Genomic DNA, 21,860 nt, shown 5'->3' with positions numbered 1-21,860 from the left:
GATGCGAGATTTGCGCCACTGCACTCCAGCCTGGGCAACAAAAGCAAAACTCTATCTCAAAAAAAAAAAGGTTTTAAAATGTATTATTATTTTTCATACAGTTGGGGGTTTTACTATATTGCCCAGGCAGGTCTTAATGCTCAGCCTGAAGTGATCCTCCCACCTTGGCCTCCCAAAGTGCTGGGATTACAGATGTGAACCACTGTGCCTGGCCTTAAATTGTATGTATTTATTTATTTTTAGAGAGAGGGTCTTGCTCTGTTGCCCAGGCTAGAGTGCAGCGGTGAGATCATAGCTCACTGCAGCCTTGAACTCCTGGGCTCAATCAGCCTCCCAAGGACTACAGGTGTGCATCACCACACCCACTAATTATTATTACTTTTTGTAGAGACAGGGTCTTGCTATATTGCCCAGGCTGGCCTCGAACCCTAGACCTCTAGTGATCCTCCCACCTCAGGCTCCCAGTGCTGGGATTACAAGCATAAGCCACCGTGCCTGGGCTGGTTTTATTATTGAATAAGCATAATTTTTCTTTCTTTTTTGACATGGAGTTTCACTCTTGTTGCCCAGGCTGGAGTGCAATGGCACAATCTCAGCTCACTGGAACCTCCGCCTCCTGGGTTCAAGTGATCCTCCTGCCTCAGGCTCCCGAGTAGCTGGGATTACAGGTGCCAACCACAACGCCTGGCTAATTTTTTGTATTTTTAGTAGAAAAATACACCACCGGCTGGGCGCGGTGGCTCAAGCCTGTAATCCCAGCACTTTGGGAGGCCGAGACGGGTGGATCACGAGGTCAGAAGATCGAGACCATCCTGGCTAACACAGTGAAACCCCATCTCTAATAAAACTACAAAAAAAATAGCCGGGCGAGGTGGCGGGCGCCTGTAGTCCCAGCTACTCGGGAGGCTGAGGCAGGAGAATGGCATGAACCTGGGAGGCGGAGCTTGCAGTGAGCTGAGATCCGGCCACTGCACTCCAGCCTGGGTGACAGAGCAAGACTCCGTCTCAAAAAAAAAAAAAAAAAAAGAAAAAAAAAAAAGAAAAATACACCACCATATTGGCCAGGCTGGTGTCGAACTCCTGATCTCAGGCGATACACCCGCCTCAGCCTCCCAAAGTACTGGGATTACAGGCGTGAGCCACTGCGCCCAGCTTGAATAAACATTAAGTTAGAATCATCACTGGCAATCTGCTAAAAGATTGCAAAGGCAGAAAGAAATATCTCATCCTTCATTACAGCCAAGCAGGTATAAACCATTATCCTGTTTTCAAGATAAAATTTCAAATTCCATACTGTTACAGGAGTTGCAGGTTCACATGCCCACTGTGTAGTCACAGCTCTGTGACTCTGAGACCGTGGGGACGCAGCAGAGAGAGTTTAATGATCGCAGGGTGCCGAGCGAGGTGATGGGAGGAGACCCTCAAATCTCTCTCCAAGGAGTTCTGGGCTGGGGCTTTTAAGGGGTTTGTGGAGGGTGATAGGCTGGAAAATTGGGGTCATTGATTGGTTGGGAAGGCGGATGAAATCGTCAGGGTGTAGAAGCTGCATTTCGCGGGGAGTCAGCTCCTTGTGGGGTCCTTCATCTCAGCTGAGTCAGTAGTTCCATCAAGACCTGAAGGAATATCTCAAACGGAATACCTAACGTGATGTCCAAGCTGTGATTCGAGGGCAGTTAGGGGGAACTATAATCTTGTGACAGGAGCTATGTGACTGTGGGGCCACAGGCACCGGATGGCTTTGGGGAAGCAGGTCAGGGAGCAGCTGCCCTGAGATCAATGCTGAGTGCACCGCAAGCTTGGTTTCTTTACATTTCTCCTGCTTTCTTCTTCCCAAGTTTATAGGGGCGGTTGCAATACTATGTTTTCAAGATAAACAATGACTGGTCCTCAAGTAAGAGGACTTGACAACATCTTTAGTCAAACGTAGTTCAGCCTTTTTTTTTTTTTTTTTTTTTTGAGACGGAGTCTTGCTCTGTTGCCCAGGCTGGAGTGCAGTGGCGTGATCTCGGCTCAGTGGAAGCTCTGCCTCCTGGGTTCACGCCATTCTCCCGCCTCAGCCTCCCGAGTAGGTGGGACTATAGGTGCCTGCCACCTCACCTGGCTAATTTTTTGTATTTTTAGTAGAGAAGGGGTTTCACCGTGTTAGCCAGGACGGTCTTGATCTCCTGACCTCGTGATCTGCCCGCCTCAGCCTTCCAAAGTGCTGGGATTACAGGCGTGAGCCACCGCGCCTGGCCTTATTTATTTATTTTTTTTTTTTGAGGCGGAGTCTCGCTCTGTCGCCCAGGCTGGAGTGCAGTGGCCAGATCTCAGCTCACTGCAAGGTCCGCCTCCCGGGTTCCCGCCATTCTCCTGCCTCAGCCTCCCGAGTAGCTGGGACTACAGGCGCCCGCCACGTCGCCCGGCTAGATTTTTGTATTTTTTTTTAGTAGAGACGGGGTTTCACCGTGTTAACCAGGATGGTCTTGATCTCCTGACCTCGTGATCCGCCCGTCTCGGCCTCCCAAAGTGCTGGGATTACAGGCTTGAGCCACCGCGCCCGGCCTATTTATTTATTTATTTATTTATTTTTTTTATTTTTTGTGACAGAGTCTGGCTCTGTCACCAAGGCTGGAGGGCAGTGGCTCGATCTCAGGCCACTGACACCTCCACCTCCCGGGTTCAAGCGATCCTCCTGTCTCAGCCTCCCAAGTAGCTGGGAATACAGGAGCACACCACCATGCCCAGCTAATTTTTTTTTTTTTTTTTTTTTTTTTTTGCATTTTAGTAGAAATGGGGTTTCACCATGTTGGCCAGGCTGGTCTCGAACTCCTGACTTCAGGTGATCCGCCCGCCTCGGCCTCCCAAAGTGCTGGGATTAGAGGCGTGAGCCACCGCGCCCGGCCAGCCTTATTATTTCTTTAAAGCATTTTTGAGACAGGGTCTGGCTCTGTCACCCAGGCTGGGGTGCAGTGGTGCGATCTCCGCCTCCCGGGCTCCAGCGAAACTCCCACCTCAGCCTCCTGAGTAGTTGGGACCACAGAGGGGTGCCACCACGCCGGGTAATTTTTGCATTCTTAGTAGAGAAGCGGTTTCGCCACATTGGCCAGGCTGGTCTCAAACTCCTGAGCTCAATCAATCTGCCCGTCTCAGCCTCTCAAAGTACCGGGATTACAGGTGTGAGGCACCGCGCCTGGTTAAATCCGCGGTTTCCACAAGGAATTCCAGGCCAGTCTTCCTCCTCCCGGAAACCTTACCACTCGAGGACTACATTTCCCAGGATGCCCTGCCCCTAACCAAGCCGGAAGATGGGTGTCTTGGATGGGCGGGTCCGGGAGAGGCTAAGCTATGGAGAGGAGGCCCAGCCAATGGGTGAGGCCGACTGAATCGAAACCTATGGTGATTGCTCCGAGGTGATTGGAATCTTTGGCGCCTTGGTTTCAGAGGTGGGAGCATGATGAGCGGGTACAGAGACCAATGAAAAGGTGGGAAGGCGGATCCCGCGCGTGTGGGCGTGAAGAGGTGCTGACGAGCAGGCTGTTTGTCCAATGCAAGGCGAAAGTCGCTGAAGGGGGCAGGGCGAGGCGAGAGGAGGCGGGCGTGTGTTGTGGAGGAACGTGTGCTATGGCGGAGCCTGTGGGGAAGCGGGGCCGCTTGTCCCGAGGTAGCGGTGCGGGCCGAGGGGGTCGGGGCGGCTGGGGCGGTCGGGGCCGGCGTCCTCGGGCCCAGCGGTCTCCATCCCGGGGCACTCTGGACGTCGTGTCTGTGGACTTGGTCAGCGACAGCGATGAGGAAATTGTGGAGGTCACCAGTGCTCGCTGTGTCGCCGACGAGGTTGAGGTTGCACCCTCGGAGCCCCCGGGGCCGGTCGCGTCCCGGGATGACAGCGACAGTGACAGCGAAGGGGCGGACGCGCGGCCCGCAGGACCCCCGCGGGAGCCGGTCAGGCGGCGGCGGCGGCTGGTACTGGATCCCGGGGAGGCGCCGCTGGTTCCGGTGTACTCGGGGAAGGTGCGTCCGGTCCCGGAGAGGGGACAGGCGGAAGGGCCAGGGGCTTGGCCTCCGGGGAGGGTAGGGCTGTAGGGGTGTTGAGGCTAGGGTTCTGGGGCTGGTCTTGGGGGGCTAGGGTGTTGGAGGCAGGGAGAGGCAGGGCTCCGGGACTTTCTGCAGACCGGGGTGGTGAAGGAGGGTGGGATGCTTTGGAAGTTTAGGATTTCTAGGAGCTAGAGTCTTGGGGGCACAAGGAGGCTGAAGAACTGGCGTTCTTGAGGGTTTGGAGAGGGACTGGGAGGACCTGGGGCCGTTGGATTTCGAGGTTGGGGCCCGTGGCAAATGAAGCCAGGGAGCTGGGGTATTGGGGGTTGGAGTCCATGCGGGTTCAGAGAGGACTGGGCAGCTCCAGGAGGCTGGGGTCCCCCGATGGTCGCGTGAGCTAGGGGGCTGAGAATCCCTAAGAGTCTGGGGTAGAGGGGCGACTAGTAACCTAGTTAAAAAGGACAAGGAAACACACATCTTCAGAGTGTCTTAGGCAGATGGAGGAAAGGGTGAAGGGTACTTCCATTCTGAATCCTGGGGAAGCTGGATTCCTAGGTTGCCAGGAGAGGGCCAAGGTGTCCACGATCTTAGGGAGGATTTGGGAACTGGGTGTTAGGGAAGAATCACCCCCAGTTTTTTCCTTCTGTAAGGGGAGGACTTGGGTCTGACCCCTCTCCCTCCTTGTCTTTGCAGGTTAAAAGTAGCCTTTGCCTTATCCCAGATGACCTATCCCTCCTGAAACTCTACCCTCCAGGGGATGAGGAAGGTAAGGGAGGGCGTCCAGGGAGAGGCATGCAGTGCTGGCTTCTCTTAGGAGACTTCCTGTGGTTTATATTCCTGCAGTCAGTTGTCTCCTGAGGCTCAAGGGAAGGGTGTGGGAGAGGGGATTCCTGCATCCCAGCCACAGGAGCTGGATTGTTAACAAGCATAGAATGTATTAATGTATACATTTCTGGTGCCACCTAAAGAGATGCTGATTCCGTAGTCCTGGGCGGCGCAGGAGGCAGTGAGGTGTTGAGAATCTGTGACACCTTGTTACATCTATAGCAAGTTCCTTGGGAACACTGGAGCCAGCAGGGTGTTCTCTGAATCTTATCAGGGATGCCCTGTCTTTGTCCTCCCCCAGTGATGCATTTTTTGCAAACTCAAGGGCAGGGAATAGGAATCAAGTCTAAGAAGGAAATAATCCAGTGGGCAAATGGAGACCTTGGACCAAGACGTGTGCCATGAGGGAGTATGGTGGGGTGATTAAAAGCAGATAGGAGCCATCTGACCTGGGTTTGAATCTCAGCTCTTGCTCTCTTTTTTTTTTTTTTTTTTTTGAGACAGAGTTTCGCTCTTGTTGCCCAAGCTGGAGTGCAATGGCGTGATCTCTGCTTGCTGGGTTCAAGCAATTCTCCTGCCCCAGCCTTCCCAGTAGCTGGGATTACAGGCGCGCACCACCACACCTGGCTAATTTTTTGTATTTTTTAGTAGAGATGGAGTTTCACCATGTTGGCCTGGCTGGTCTTGAACTCCTGACCTCAGGTGATCCGCCCATCTTGGCCTCCCGAAGTGCTGAGATTACAGGCGTGAGCCACTGTGCCCAGCCTCAGCCCTATCTCTTAATAGCTGTGTGATCTTAGGCAAGTTTCTTTTTTCTTTTTTTTTTTTTTGAGACAGTCTCACTTTGTCACCCAGGCTGGAGTGTAGTGGCGCGATCTCAGCTCACTGCAACCTCCATCTCCCAGGGTCAAGCCATTCTCCTGCCCCTCAGCCTCCTGAGTAGCAGGGATTACAGGTGCCCACCACCATATCTGGCTAATTTTTGTATTTTTAGTAGAGATGGGGTTTCATCATGTTGGCCAGGCTGATCTCGAACTCCTGACCTTAGGTGATCTGTCTACCTTGGCCTCCCAAAGTGCTGGGATTATAGGCGTGAGCCACCATGCCCGGCCTGGGCAAGTTTCTTAATTTCTCAATGCTTCAATTTCCTCATTATGAAAGTGGAGATAATAGTAGACCCCATTTTGGTGCAGATTTTGGTGAGAATTAACAAAAGGGAATATAGGGAGAGCTGCCTCTTGGCTAGATATATGCTTTAGGACAGTACCTAGGACATAGAAGTGCTATGCAAAAGGTACCCCTATCCCTGATACTCAAAACGTCGGCCCAGCTTGCTAGAAATGCAGAATCAGCTGGGCGCAGTGGCTCAAAGTGCTGTAATCCCAGCACTTTGGGAGGCTGAGATGGGAGGATTGCTGGAGCCCAGGAGTTCGAGACCAGCCTGCGCAATATGATGAGACCCTGTTTCTACAGAAAAATAAAAAACCAGGCATGGTGATGTGTACTTGTACACATCTACCTAGTAGTACTACCTAGTAGTACTCAGCTACTCAGGAGGCTGAGGTGGGAGAATCACCTGAGCTCAGGAAGTCGAGGCTGCAGTGAGCCATGATCATGCCACTGCACTCCATCCTGGGTGACACAGTAAGATCCGGTCTCAAAAAAGAAAAGAAAAAAAGAAATGTAGAATCACAGGCCTCTCGCAGCTGCTATATTTAGTTAGGACAGGATTTCACGACTTCAGCATTACTGGCATTTTTTGGACTGGAAAATTCTTTGGTGTTAGAAGCTGTCCTGTACATTGTAGAAAGTTTAGCGGCATCCTGACTTCCATCCCTGGGAAGTATTATACCTCAGCCCCCTCGCCCTCCACATTTTGATAACCAATATTGTCTCTAGACATTGCTACATGTCCCCTCAGAGGCAAAATTGTCCCTGGTTGAGAGCCACCGATCTAGGGTTTCTTATCATTTTTTAATTTTCACAGTATTTATTTTCGTGGTTTGTGATGATCTTTTATTGACAGTGGGCAAATAGAAATTTCTGTATTATAGAAAATAATACCTGGTTTCCTTTCATGAGAAATTTAAGTTAATTTTAAGTTAATATCAGCTATCTTTATACTAAATAGCAGTCTCATCCCCTGCCCCCTTTCCCAGTATTATCGTGTGGCCCTGTGTGTGCCAGGGGCTCCGTGGTCTCCTCCCTTCCTGGGATCTTCTTGAAGCCTCTGACTTGTTTCTTCTTGGACTTCGCTGGCCTCCCTTGGATAACCTCCTTCTACCTTCTCTTCCTTTGCCCCCAGAGGTGGAGCTGGCAGATTCGAGTGGTCTCTACCATGAGGGCTCGCCATCACCAGGCTCTCCCTGGAAGACAAAGCTGAGGACTAAGGATAAAGAAGAGAAGAAAAAGACAGAGATTCTGTGAGTGAGGCCAGGGCCCTTGGGCCCTGGGAGCAGGAAGTGAGTTGGAGGGGTAAGCGAAGGCAGGTAGGACCCTTGGGTGGCTCCTGAAAGGGTAAGAAGAAGGGATAGAAGGACTGTTGAGGTTCATGTGGGAAATGAAGTGCTTGGGAAAAGAGGTGGCTTACCCCGGGAGGTGACAATGAACCCTTCAGGACCACCCTTGGGTGTGGATTCTGAGACCCTAGTAATGCGAGCTTAAGGTGTGGTTCCAATCTGGCTTCCCTGTCCTCTCCATGCTTCTCTTTCTTCATCTGTAAAACCCCGTTTTACAGCCTGGGAAACAGAGAGAGACCCTGTCTCTATAAAAAGTAAAATAAAAATTAGCCTGGCGTGGTGGCATACTCCTGTAATCCCAGCTGCTCGGGAGGCTGAGGTGGGAAGATCACTTGATCCCAGGAGTTGGAGGCTGCAGTAAGCCATGATCGTGCCACTATACTCCAGCCTGGGTGACAGAGTGAGACCCTGTCTCTAAAAAGCAAACAAACAGACAGACAAAAAAACCCCCCAAACCTGGGAATAATAGTGGCACTTGTGTCAATGAATTGCTGAGTCAATCAAGAGTTAACACTTGACTGGGCACAATGGTTCTTGCCTGTAATCCCAGCACTTTGGGAGGCCAAGGGGAGTGAATCACCTGAGCCCAGGAGTTCAAGACCAGCCTGGGCAACACTGGACATATAGTAAGTACTTGCCGTCTGTCAGATATTATTGGACATTTTCCTGGGAAGTGACAATCTCAAAAGTGAGGCATTTTCTTCGCTAATATTCAGGTCATATAAATATAAAAATGATGCCTCAGTCTTTCCCTCTCCCCTACCCCTGCCTTCCAGTGAAATGGGGGTTATTGGAAGCTGCTCCCTCTTTATTTTTTAAATGTATTTTTACATTTTTAGAGATAGAGCCTCACTCCATTGCCCAGGCTGGAGTACGGTGGTGTGATCATAGCTTATTGCAGCCTCAAATTCCTGGGTTCAAGTGACCCTCCCACCTCAGCCTCCTGAGTAGCTGGGACTACAGCTGTGTTCCACTATGCCTGGCTAATTATGTAGAAATAGGGTCTCCCCATCTTGCGTAGCCTGGTCTTGGACTCCTGGGCTCGAGTGATTCTCCTGGCTCAGCCTCCCAAAGTGCTGGGATTACAGGTGTGATCCATTGTGTCCGACCGTGCTTCCTCTTGAGTGTCCAAGAATCTGGTTTTTAGGGATTTGTGGGGCCAGACTCCCTCCACTGCCTCCGTCCTACCGTCTCTTGCTTCTACAGGGATCTGGACAACTCTCCTCTGTCCCCACCTTCACCAAGGACCAAAAGCAGAAAGCATACTCGGGCACTCAAGAAATTAAGGTGCCAAGTGCAGGGGCTCTGGCTGGGATGGAAGAGGGCAATCCGGGAGGGTGGCTAACTCCAGTTGACCCAGAGTCCTGTCTGCACTGCAGTGAGGTGAACAAGCGCCTCCAGGATCTCCGTTCCTGCCTGAGCCCCAAGCCACCTCAGGGCCAAGAGCAGCAGGGCCAAGAGGACGAAGTGGTCTTGGTGGAAGGGCCCACCCTCCCAGAGACCCCCCGACTCTTCCCGCTCAAAATCCGTTGCCGGGCTGACCTGGTCAGATTGCCCCTCAGAATGGTGAGTGCCTGAGGCCCATGGGAGAAGGACCCAGGAGCTGCTTCTGGAGAGATGGTCGTGTCCAGCAGGGGTGTCCTGGCAGAAGGGACTGTCATCCTTTTCCCATCCTGCTCTCTGGAGCTGCCCATCATTCTTTTCAGTCTGTCCTGCTTTCACACTTTCTGTTTCCTCTGTCTGCATTTTCCCAATGCTCCCCTCTCTTTCTGGCAAACTTTCTACCCATTCTTCAAGGGTCCTCATAAGCATCCTGTGTTTGTTTTTTTTTTTTTTCCCTTCAAAAAGTGATCTCACTGTGTCCAGGCTGGTTCCAAAATTGTCCCCAAAGTGCTGAGATTCCAGGTGTGAAGCATCCTGTCAGTTCTCAGAAGCTTTTTTTGGGAGTCTCTCTTACCTTCCTCCCTAGGAACCTGGGCTTCCCTCTTGGACTTGCTCTCACTGCCCTGGACACAGCAGATGTCACTCAGTAACCCTGAGCTCCCCCAGCTTCCTGGCAAAGCCTGATACTTTTGTAGGGATAAACCTGTTTAAACACCAGGAATGATAACAGACGTTACCATTACTAATGCACTGTGCATCAGTCAAGCAACTAAGGCAGAGGTTGCAGACTGGCAGCCCATGGCTTTTTCAACCATATGTCTGCTTTCTTTGCCCTGTAGACTTATTTTATTTTATTTTATCATTTTTTATTATTTTTATTTTTTGAGACAGAGTCTCACTCTGTTGCCTAGGCTGGAGTGCAGTGGCACGATCTTGGCTCACTGAAAACTTCACCTCCCAGGTTCAAGCGATTCTCCCACCTCAGCCTCCTAAGTAGCTGGGACTACAGGTGCCCGCCACCATGCCCAACTAATTTTTGTATTTTTAGTAGAGGCAGGGCTTCACCATATTGGCCAGGCTGGTCTTGAACTCCTGATCTCAAGTGATCCCCTGAGTCGGCCTCCCAAAGTGTTGGTATTAGAGGCATAAGCCACTGTGCCTAGCCTATTTTATTTTTTAAACATAGAGATGGGGGCCAGGGATGGTGGCTCACTCCTGTAATCCCAGCACTTTGGAAGGCCAAGGTGAGAGGATCACTTAGAGGCCAGGAGTTCAAGACCAGCCTGGGCAAAATAGTGAGACCTTGTCTCTACTAAAAATAAAAAAATTAACCAGGCATGGTGGTGCAGACCTGTAGTCCCAGCAACTTGGGAGGCTGATGCAGGAGGATCTTCTGAGTCCAGGAGTTGAAGGCTACAGTGAGCTGTGATTGTGCCACTGCACTGCAGCCTGGGTGACAGAGCAAGACCCTGTCTCTAAAAAAAAAAAATGGAGGTGGGATCTTGCTTTGTTGCTCAGGCTGATCTTGAACTCCTGACCCCAAGCAAGCCTCCCGCCTTGGCCTCTCAAAATGCCGAGATTATAGATGTGAGCCACCATGCCTGACCAAGTGCTTTAAAAATATACAAGTTTGTTGTCACCTTTGTGATGGGTGATTTCATACAAAGGTCCAGATTTCTGGCTGGGTGCGGTGCCTCACGCCTGTAATCTCAGCACTTTTGGGAGGCCAAGGCAGGCAGATCACCTGAGGTCAGGAGTTTGAGACCAGCCTGGCCAACGTGATGAAACCCCATCTCTACTAAAAATACAAAAATTAGCTGGGCGTGGTGGTGGGTGCGTGTAATTTCAGCAACTCGGAGGCTGAGGCAGGAGAATCACTGGAACCCAGGGGGAGGAGGTTTCAGTGAGCCAAGATTGCGCCACTACCCTCCAGCCTGGGTGAAAGAGCAAGACTCTGCCTCAGATCTCACTTGAGATCAGGAGTTCAAGACCAGTCTGGCCAATATGGTGAAGCCCGTCTCTACTAAAATTATACAAAGAAAGGGAAAAAAAAAAAAAGGTCCAGATTTCTGGCTTCTCTTAAAAAATAGGAAGATGCGGCCAGGTGTGGTGGCTTACACCTGTAATCCCTGTACTTTGGGAGGCCAAGGCAGGTTGATCACCTGAATTCAAGAGTTCGAGACCAGCCTGGCAGGAGAATCACTTGAACCCGGGAGGCGGAGGTTGCAGTGAGCCGAGATTGCGCCTCTACACTCCAACCTGGTTAACAAGAGTGAAACTCCCTCTTAAAAAAAAAGAAAAAAAATAGGACGATGTCACACTGGCCCACGTTCCCACGCAGTGCCAATCAACTGGAGCTGTGTAACAGCCACCCTATCTAGGTGGCATGTGAGTTCCAGTTTGCTACAATCCCCCTCACCCCTTTCTTTGTCCTAACCCATGGCTGCTATATTTCTTTGTGTTACTTGCCTGTACCCCTTGCTGACACGATTTTATTCTATACCTTACTAGGTAAATATGATGAAACTCACAGCTGAGGAGCTTAGCAAGTAGCTAAGGCCAGAGCTTGTGTTTGGGTGGTGTGGGGGGCGGGTGTGTGGATTTCAAGGCAGGAAGACCTCTTTTGCTTCTTGTCCCCATCCCTAGTCGGAGCCCCTGCAGAGTGTGGTGGACCACATGGCCACCCACCTTGGGGTGTCCCCAAGCAGGATCCTTTTGCTTTTTGGAGAGACAGAGCTATCACCTACTGCCACTCCCAGGACCCTAAAGCTCGGAGTGGCTGACATCATTGGTGAGAGGAAGGCAGGGAGGTGGGGCCTTGAGGCATTTGCCAGGGGAAGGGGATACAGGGAGAGGTTCAGCACGGGCCCTGCTTCCAAGCCCCCATTTAGCCCTGGCTTCCTGATTCTGCCTCCCACAGACTGTGTGGTACTGGCAAGTTCTCCAGAGGCCACAGAGACATCCCGACAGCTCCAGCTCCGGGTGCAGGGAAAGGAGAAACACCAGACACTGGAAGTCTCACTGTCTCGAGTGAGTGGGAGAGATGGCTCTCCATGCCCTTCACCCTGTCCTCTGCTGCCTCTCGTCTCTCTTGTCAGTTAATGGAGGATGGATTCCCCTAATCTTGACTTGCAGGAGACACTGCCCTCCATGTTCTTGGGTTCCCAGCCATCCTAGGTAGTGGGAAAACCCATCGTTCAGCTTCCCTCCTCGGTACTGCTGGTACCGTCTGCCCTAGTCTGGGTGCCCCCTCGGTCTCCTGACTCCTTCTGATTAAAACAGAAAGGACCCTTGGATGGTAATCAGTAAAACCCATCAAAATAACAAGGCCACATGGCTAAGTGCCAGTCCCTGTGCCGAGGATAATTTCCTCACGTTCAGGATCTTATTTAATTTCACAACAATCTGATGTGGGAAAGCACTGTTATCCTCATTTGGCAATAAGAAGACTGAGTTCTAGAGAGGTGGAATAAGCAACTTGGTGCAGTCACTTTTTTTTTTTTTTTTTTTTTTGAGAGTCTCAGTCTGTCGCCCAGGCTGGAGTCTGGCACGATCTTGGCTCACTGCAGCCTCCGCCTTCCGAGTTTCAAGTGATTCTCCTGCCTCAGCCTCCCGAGTAGCTGGGATTACAGATGCACGTGCTGGGCTAATTTTTGTATTTTTAGTAGAGATGGGGTTTCACCATGTTGGCCAGGCTGGTCTCGAACTCCTGACCTCAAGTGATCCACCCGCCTTCGCCTCCCAAAGTGTTGGGATTACAGGTGTGAGCCACCACGCCTGGCCTGCTGCATTCATTTCTTAAGTCTACTGTAATAAAATACACAAACTGGGTGGCTTAAAACAATAGAAACCTATTCCCTTACACTTCTGGAGGCTAGAAGTCTGAATTGAAGGTGTTGGCAGGGCCTGGTTCCATCTGAGAATCTGGGTGGAAACCTTCCTTACCTGTTTCTAGCTTCTGCTGGTGGCCAGAGTTCCTTGGCTTGCAGCTGTGTCACTCCAGTCTCTCCCTCTGTGATCACATGGTGTTCTCCGTGTGTCTCTGTGTTCATCTCTCTTCTTGGAAAGACATAGGTCATGTTGGGCTAGCCCCACCCTAACCAAGCACAACCTCATCTCAACTTGATTATATCTGCAAAGTCCCTACTTTCAAATAAGGTTACATTCATATTTACTAGGGGTTAGGACCGCAAAGTACCTTTTCAGGAGAATACAGTTCAATCCTTAATGCACTGTTCTGTAGCCCCCATCAAATTCATGGCCTTCCCATCTGCAAAATATATACATCCCATTCCAGTATCCCTGCAAGTCTTAACCCATCCCAGCATCAACTCTTAAGCCCAAAATCTCATTTAAATATAATCAATTCAAGAAGTCCTAATTTTATTTTCTAAATCATTAAATCAGTTTTGGATGAGACTTGGTATGGTCCATTCTAGGACAAAATTCCTCTCTCTCTGTGGACCCATGAAATCTAGAAAATAAGTCATTCACTTCTAAAATACAGTAATGGGACAGACTTAGGATACACATTCCCATTTTAAAAGGGAGAAATTGGGCCAGGTGCGGTGGCTCACACCTGTAATCCCAACTCCTGTAGTCCTAGCTCCCCAGGTGGCTGAGGCAGGAGGATTGCTTGAGCCTGGGAGATCGAGGTTGTAGTGAGCCATGATTGCACCACCTTTATCGGAAAGTTTTATTCCAGTTACCAATAACATATTCCTCATTTCCTCCAGAGACCTCACCAGAAACACCTTTAATATTCATACTTCTAGCAGCCTTCTGTTCATAACAATATATGCATCCTCTTAAGATTATAGGAGCTTTCTCTGCACCTCTCCTCTTTGTGAGTCTGCAGGGACATTCCCTTTAATGTCCATATTTCTACCAGCAGTTTCTTCAAGGCAGTCTAGGTTTTTTCTTTTTTTTTTTTTTTTTTGAGACGGAGTCTTGCTCTGTAGCCCGGGCTGGACTGCAGTGGCCGGATCTCAGCTCACTGCAAGCTCCGCCTCCCGGGTTTACGCCATTCTCCTGCCTCAGCCTCCGGAGTAGCTGGGACTACAGGCGCCCGCCACCTCGCCCGGCTAGTTTTTTTTTTGTATTTTTAGTAGAGACGGGGTTTCACCGTGTTAGCCAGGATGGTCTCGATCTCCTGACCTCGTGATCCACCCGTCTCGGCCTCCCAAAGTGCTGGGATTACAGGCTTGAGCCACCGCGCCCGGCCCAGTCTAGGTTTTTTCTAACATGCATCTCAGAATTCTTCCAGCTTCAGCCAGGTGGGTGCCTCACCTTTGTAATCCTAACACTTTGAGAGGCCAACATGGACAGATTGCTTGAGCTCAGGAGTTCAAGACTGGCCCGGGCAACATAGTGAAACCCTGCCTCTACAAAAAATACAAAAATTAGCCCAGCATGCTGGCGCATACCTGTAGTTCCAGCTACCCAGGAGGCTGAGGTGTGAGGATCACTTGTGCCTAGGAGATTGAGGCTGCAGTGAGCCAAGACTGGGCCACTGCACTCCAGCCTGGGAGACAGAGCAAGACCCTAGCTCAAAAAAAAAAAAAAAAAAAAAAAAAAAAAAAATTCTTCCAGCCTTGATCCAATTCTAAATCCACTGTTACATTTAACTATTTATTCCAGCAGCACCCCACTTTTGTATTTTGGCTGTTGTAACAAAGTACCACAAATTGGGTAGGTTAAAACAACACAAATTTATTCTCTCATTGTTCTGGAGGGTAGAAGTCTGAAATCAAGGTGTTAGCTGAGCCAGGGTCTCTGAAGATATGGGGGAAAAAACAAACTCAGGATTTTTTTCTTTTTTTTTTTTAAAAGGTATGTGTGCACCTGTAGTCCCAGCTACTCAGGAGACTGAGGCAGAAGAATCACTTGAACCCGGGAGGCAGAGGTTGCAATGTGCCAAGATCAAGCCACTGCACTCCAGCCTGGGCGACAAAACTAGACTTTGTCTCAACAAAAAAGAAAGAGAGAGAGCCAGGGTCTTGCTCTGTTGCCTGGGCTGGAGTACAGTGGTGTGATCTTGGCTTACCACAGCCTCAAACTCCTGGGCTCAAGTGATCCTTCCACCTCAGCCTCCTGAGTAGCTGGGACTACAGGTGTGTGCCACTACCTTTGGTTAATTTTTTAATTTTTTTGTGTAGATGGGGTCTCACTGTGTTGCCCAGGCTGGACTCAAACTCCTGGACTCGGCCCAGCATGGTGGGTCACGCCTGTAATCCCAGCACTTTGGGAGGCCGAGTCGGGTGGATCATGAGGTCAGGAGATCGAGACCATCCTGGCTAACATGGTGAAACCCTTTCTCTACTGAAAATACAAAAAATTAGCCAGGTGTGATGGCAGGCACCTGTAGTCCCAGCTACTCGGGAGGCTGAGGCAGGAGAATGGCGTGAACCAGGGAAGCGGAGCTTGCAGTGAGCCGAAATAGAGCCACTGCACTCCAGCCTGGACAACAAAGCGAGACTCCATCTCAAAAAAAAAAAAAAGAATAAAAAAAAACTTCTGGGCTCAACCGATCCTCCCACCTCGGCCTCCAAAAGTGTTGGGATTACAGGCATGAGCCACTGTACCTGGTCCCCTCTTTGGGTTTAATTTGCTAGAGCAGCTTACAGAACTCAGGGAGACACTTGCATTTACTGGTTTATTATAAAGGATGTTAACAAAGGATACAGATGAAGAGATGTGTAGGGCACAGCATGGGAAAAGGGTGCAGAGCTTCCATACCTTCCCTGGGCATCATTCTCCAGGAATCACCACATGTTCAACTATTGGGAAGTTCTCCAAACCTTGTCCTCTGGATTTTTATGGAAGCTTTGTTATATAGGCATGACTGATTAAACCACGGACTACTGGTGGTAGCTCAACCTTCACTCTCTCCCTCCTTCTTGGAGGTTGGGGGGTGGGGAAAAAGTCCCAACTCTCTTATCCTACCTTGGTCTTTCTAGTGACCATCACCGTTCCTGAAGCTCTTTAGGGGCTGCCAGCCACCAGTCAACTAATTAGCATGCAAAAAGATACTTAACTCTTTCCCAGGGATTTTAGGAATTTTATACCAGGAAACATACAAAGACCAAATATATATTTGACAACATCACACAGTCCCTTGGGGTCTCTCTGTGGAACCTGCCCTGTCTCCTCCTGGCTCCTGCCAGTGGCCCGCAGCCCTTGGTGTTCTTGCTCTGTCATCATGTGTGCTCTCCCCTCATGTCTGTTTCTGTGTCTGTTTCGTGAGCATACCAGTCCCAGGCTGGGCGCAGGGGCTCACGCCTGTCATCCCAGCACTTTGGGAGGCCAAAGTGGGTAGATCATCTGAACTCAGGAAGTTTGAGACCAGCCTGGGCAACATAGAGAAACTCTGTCTCTACCAAAAATACAAAAACTTAACTGGGTGTGGTGGCCTGTGCCTATAGTCACAGCTACTCAGGAGGCTGAGGCGGGAGAATTGCTTGAACCCAGGAGGCAGAGGTTGCAATGAGCTGTCTACCAGTCCCACAGCGTTAGCACTCATTCTAATCCAGTACAATCTCAACTTGATTGCATCTGCAAAGGCCCCATCTCCAAATCAGATCACATTCACACTTAACCAGGGGTTAAGACCACAAGGTGTCTTCTCTGGGGGACATAACCTGTAACATTTTTTTAAGGTCACACATCTAATAGGTGCGAGAGCCTGGACTCCAGCTTGGCTCATCCTTACTCTAGAATCTGGGCTCTCTTAGTCATTGGTACACACTTCCGTTTCATAGGGGAGGAGGCCGAGGCTGGGAGGACTTGCCTGACTCAGAGCCTACACCCCTAAGCCTTGGGCTTGTGGCCCTCACCCTCTACCTGAGCAACTTGGAGCCCAGAGGGATGACAGGATTTGTCCCAGCTCCCAGAGGAGCCCGGCTGGGCTGGCTTCTTTGTCCTCTCTCCTTTCCCCACATGGGGCCCTGACTTTATTGTTTCCGCCCCTTCCCCTGTCCTCCGTGTCCCAAGTTCCCTGTCTGTCCCTACAGGATCCCCACCCCCTTTCATGTTCTGATGTCCATTTTCATTTCTTTCCATCCAGGATTCCCCTCTAAAGACCCTCATGTCCCACTATGAGGAGGCCATGGGACTGTCGGGACGGAAGCTCTCCTTCTTCTTTGATGGGACAAAGCTTTCAGGCAGGGAGCTGCCAGCTGACCTGGGCATGGAATCTGGGGACCTCATTGAGGTCTGGGGCTGACACCCCACTCCCTGTTTGATGGCCCAGCCTGGACTTGGGGAGAATGACTCCCCGTTTTTTGCCCCATAAGGGCTAGCAGAAGCTGAGGTAGAACTTATCTTTAAGCTGCAGCAAAATCAAGGAGTGACTTTTGTCCCCTCCTGTTGACCCTGGTTTAGAGCCGTTAACCACTTGGTGAGTTGTGTGGGTGTTGTTGCCCTGGATGGCCTGTGGCTCCGTCCACAAGTCATGCTGAGTTCTGCAGCCTCTGTGACATGGAGATGTCCCCTCACCCCTCCCCTTTCACCATCATCCTCTTTTCCTCATGGAAATGTCTGCTCTATGAAACTATGCACATATTGAAAGTGAACTGAAACAAATGAGGGTTGGGTGGGAGCTTCCAGGCCTGGGACTTACACCATGCCTAGCCTAGCAGAGGCCTTAGTCCCATTTGGGGCTTGGGAGTGACATTTACTTGAGGCTTATACACTGGTGTGGTTGCCTGGTTTGCAGGAAATGACCAAGCTCACACCTGCTGGCTGAAGCGTAAGCAGACAACTGGGGTACTCTTTTGAAGGATGAAGGTGGTGGATTCTCAACCCTGGGGGTCTTCCTCACCCGAGGACCCTTCAGAGCCACCCTTTCTAGTTTACGTTTCCTGGTGCACACATTTAAGGCATAACAGCACATTCATCCCTTTGGTTTGGGATCTCAGGAATACAGTCCCATGCAAAGATTCTCTGGTTTTATGGCTTTTTTCCCTTTCTTTACACCATCCTCTCCCATAAGCACCCACATGTCTTTGAATATGAATGTATTTGTAAAATACCACATTTCATGTGTGAATATATGCTTTTACTGTACATAGTGCTATTGTGCAATACGTCTTACGCCGTTTTCATTCAATGTGTGCTAAGATCTAGCCCCATTGCCTCTTCTAGAAATGCAGTATTGCTTTGACCTGCCACGTGGCACTCCACAATGTCAATTGCCACTTACACACATTGCCTCAAGTGGGGGACACCTGGGTGCCTCTGACCCCTCGGCACTGGATACAGGCCACGATAAACATCCTTTCGTGTGTTCCCTTCTGTGCCTGTGTGGCATATGTACCCAGGGTGGGCTTATAGGTCACAGAGGTCAGTTTCTCTGTGGTTTTCCAGATTTTCTTTAGAATGGTGACTGACCCCCCTACTTGAGGCCACCCTTTTCTCCTTATCCTTGCCAGCACTTGTATTGCCAGACTACCTAATTTTTGCCAGTCTGATAGGTGGATAGTGGTGCTGTGCTTTAATATACATTCATCTGATCAGCATTTGGGGAATTTTTTCATTTAGCCTTTCTGGTTTCCTTTCCTGTGCATTGCCCATTTTCTCATGGAGTTTCTTACCTTTTTTGGTTTATTCTCAGGAGTTGCTTGTACATTCCTGGGCAATTGCAAATAATTCCAAGAATGCACATTTGGGCTGGGTATGGAGGTTCACCAGTAATCCCAACAATTTGGGAGGCTGAGGCAGAAAGATCGCTTCAGCCCAGGAGTTCGAGACCAGCCCGGGCAACATAGCGAGACCTCGTTTCTACAAAAAAAAATTAAAAAGGGGACTTTGGGAGGCCAAGGCGGGTAGATCACAAGGTCAGGAGATTGAGACCATCCTGGCCAACAAAATTAGCTGGTCATGGTGGCACATACCCTGTAGTCCCAGCTACTCTGGAGGCTGAGGCAGGGGAATCGCTTAAATTCTGGAGGTGGAGATTGCAGTGAGCCAAGGTTCTACCACTGCACTCCAGCCTGGCGACAGAGCAAGGCTCCATCTCAAAAAAAAAAAAAAAATTTAAAGGTGAAAAAATTGAAATTTTCTTTGTATCTAGAGGTATACTTCACTGAACAGAAATTCTTAATTTTGGCTAGGCGTGATGGCTCACGTCTGTAATCTCAGCACTTTTGGTGGCTGAGGTGGGTGAATCACTTGGGGCCAGGAGTTCAAGACCACCCTGACCAACTTGGTGAAATCCCATCTCTACTAAAAATACAAAAATTAGCTGGGCGTGGTGGTGCATGCTTGTAATCCCAGCTACTCGGGAGGCAGAGGCAGGAGAATCACTTGAACCCGGGAGGTGGAGGTTGCAATGAGCCGAGACAGCGCCACTGCACTTCAGCCTGAGTGACAGAGAGAGACTCTATCTCAAAAAAAAAAAAGAAAATTTTAATTTTAGTGTAGACAGTATTATGAACTATCTTGTTCTGCAGTTGGTTGCTTTTTAATTGCTTATTTGATAGAGTTGTTAAGATATTTTACATTTTCTCCTGTTAGCTGTTTAGCTTTTCCTTTCATATTGAGAACACTACACAGTGCTGAAGTTCAGCTGGTACACACAGGGGTGGTACCTTGGCTGCATCTGTTCTCAACAGTCAGACACTTCTGATTGGTTAATGCTGGGCTGTACGGGTTGCTAAATATTGAACATCATTTTAAAACTATTTGAGATGCACTTTTGTACTCAGGAGGCAAAGGTAGGAGGATTGCTTGAGCCCAGAAGTTTGAGACCAGCCTGGGTAACACAGTGAGACCTTGTCTCTTAAAAAAAAGAAAGAAAGAAATCAGCTGGGCATAGTTTCTTATGCCTTTAATCCCAGCACTTTGGGAGGCTGAGGCGGTGGATCACCGGAGGATGGGAGTTGAAGACCAGCCTGGCCAACATGGTGACACCTTGTCTCTACTGAAAATACAAAAAAAAAAAAAACCACCAAAAAACAAAAAACCTAAGTGTGGTGGCACGCGCCTTTAATCCCAGCTACGTCGGGAGGCTGAGGCAGGAGAATTGCTTGAACCCAGGAGGCAGAGGTTGCAGTGAGTCGAGATCGCGCCATTGCACTCCAGCCTGGGCGACAAGAGTGAAACTCTGTCTGAAAAAAAAAAAAAAAAAATCCAGTGAAATACACCTTTGTATATGAGATCCAAGTTTCACTTTTTGTGATACAATAAGCCGTTTTTTCAGTAATGTCTACTAAAAAAAAAAAGCCATTAACCTTTCTCTGACATTTGCATGATTTTAACAAAAGTATGTCAACTTCTTAAAATGTTTTGTTGGAATGTGGCATTCCTTTAAATTTTATGACATTAAAAGAATCCACGACATGGTACAGCTCTCCACTTTTTCAGCTTTTTAAATGTCCATTAATAAGTTTGAATATGTTAAAATTATACATTTAACCTCAACAGAATAAATGGCAATATGTTCAACTTGTGTATACTGGAGGATTTTTGTCTTTGTGACCCTCATGTGACCCCCCACTAAGACCCTTGTGACAGAAACTGTTAGTCCTTCACATCCATTTTTCCTCCTTCTGCGGTACTAGAACCCATGGTTTTTAGCAAGGCACAGAGACACTCAGAATAAAAACAGTGGCCGGGCATGGGGGTGCACACCTGGAATCCTACCTAGCACCCTGGGAGGCTGAGGTGGGAGGATCGCTTGAACCCAGGAGGTTGAGGTTGCAATGAGCTACGGTTGTGCCAACCCACTCCAGCCTGGGCAACAATCAAGATCCTGTCTCAAAAAAAAAAAAAAAAAAATTAAGACAGTACTTCCTGGCTTCCATTGTAGCTAGATGTAGCCAAGTGCCAATACAGGCTCCTGGGGTATAAGTGGAATGGAGTATCACTTCCCAGAAGCGTGCATAGCGGGCAGCTTGTCCCCTCTCCTCTTGCCTCCTGCCTGCTTACCGGAAGTGGAGCAGCCCTGCTGACTTTAGGTGACCTCTGGAACAGAAGCCACATGGGCCAGGATGGTGAGAGAAGGCGCCTGGATCACAGCATCCATGTGGCACCTCATTGGCCTGGCAGTGCTGACCTCTGGGCTTTCACATGAAAGAGGGACTGCTGCCTCACTTTAAATCACTTATTTTAGGGTTTCTATCACTTATAACCAAACCTAGTTCTAATTCCAGCATGTCGCTATTGCAAGCAATGTAGTGTTCCCTTTGGGGTACCTGTGTGGGATTTTTCTCGGGGGCTTCCATCTGAGAGTGGAATCACTCTCAGATGGAATTCTTGAATACTATCAGATTGCTAATTCTTGAATACTATCAGATTGCTAACTAAAGTGCATGTACCTTTTTACGTGTGCCCTAGCAAGTGCTGGAAGTCTCCAGTTTCCTCATGCCTTCCCCGACTTAATCTGGGAAGGATATGGGAAAGAGTACTTACTCATTGTAAAAGACTGCATTTCTTTATCTTTTATGATGAGAGTGTTCATCCTTTTACATGTCTAAAAGAATATCTAGGGTGATGTTTCCTTCTTTCTTTTTCTTTTCTTTTTTTTTAATAGGGTCTTGTTCTATCACCAGGCTGGAGTGCAGTGGTGTGATCTTGGCTCACTGCAACCTCTGCTGCCCGGGCTCAAGTGATCCTGCCACCTCAGCCTCCTGATTAGCTGGGACCACAGGTGCATGCCAACATGCCCACCTAATTTTTTTGTATCTTTTGTAGAGGGGGGATCTCACTATGTTGCCCAGGCTGATCTTGAACTGCTGAGCTCAAGCAGTCTGCCTCTGCCTCCCAAAGTGCTGGGATTATAGGTGTGAGCCATCGTTCTCTGCCTTGTTTTGTTTTCTTGAGATAGGGTCTTCTCTGTCACCTAGGCTGGAGTGTAGTGGTGCTATCATAGCTCACTGCAGCCTCGATCTTGTGGACTCAAGCAATCCTCCCACCTCAGTCTCCTGAGTAGCTGGGACTACAGGTGCATGACATCACACCTGCTAGTTGTTAAATTTTTGTGTAGAGATGGAATCTCCCTGGGTTTCCCAAGCTGGTCTGGAACTCCTGGCCTCAATCAATTTTCCTGCCTTGGCCTCCCAAAGGGCTGGGATTATAGGCGTGAACCACTGCACCTGGCTCTGGATGAGCTTCCTCAAA

At 49.4% G+C, this 21,860-nt stretch overlaps 1 protein-coding gene across 3 annotated transcripts; it reads left to right on the top strand.

Annotated features, from left to right (window-relative positions):
- The first annotated feature begins 3,180 nt into the window (after positions 1 to 3,180).
- NFATC2IP (nuclear factor of activated T cells 2 interacting protein) lies at positions 3,181 to 20,186 on the top strand. Of its 3 annotated transcripts, XM_007988819.3 has the most exons (8): positions 3,200 to 3,990; positions 4,708 to 4,780; positions 7,145 to 7,262; positions 8,565 to 8,645; positions 8,738 to 8,924; positions 11,388 to 11,532; positions 11,662 to 11,771; positions 16,807 to 20,186. In XM_007988819.3, the coding sequence occupies exons 1-8, from the start codon at positions 3,457 to 3,459 to the stop codon at positions 16,963 to 16,965; spliced, it is 1,407 nt and encodes a 468-aa protein (XP_007987010.1). In that variant the 5' UTR covers positions 3,200 to 3,456; the 3' UTR covers positions 16,966 to 20,186. The 3 variants fall into 3 exon arrangements, with proteins under 3 accessions (XP_037845639.1, XP_007987020.1, XP_007987010.1); XM_007988829.3 differs by lacking the exon at positions 8,565 to 8,645 and having other exon boundaries at positions 3,192 to 3,990; XM_037989711.2 differs by lacking the exons at positions 11,388 to 11,532; positions 11,662 to 11,771 and having other exon boundaries at positions 3,181 to 3,990.
- Positions 20,187 to 21,860: the final 1,674 nt, after the last annotated feature.

This window comes from Chlorocebus sabaeus, chromosome 5, assembly GCF_047675955.1.
Source record: "Chlorocebus sabaeus isolate Y175 chromosome 5, mChlSab1.0.hap1, whole genome shotgun sequence".
NCBI lineage: Eukaryota > Metazoa > Chordata > Mammalia > Primates > Cercopithecidae > Chlorocebus > Chlorocebus sabaeus.
The sequence above is the reverse complement of the archived record's forward strand: the minus strand, read 5'-3'. Positions and strand labels throughout refer to the sequence as shown.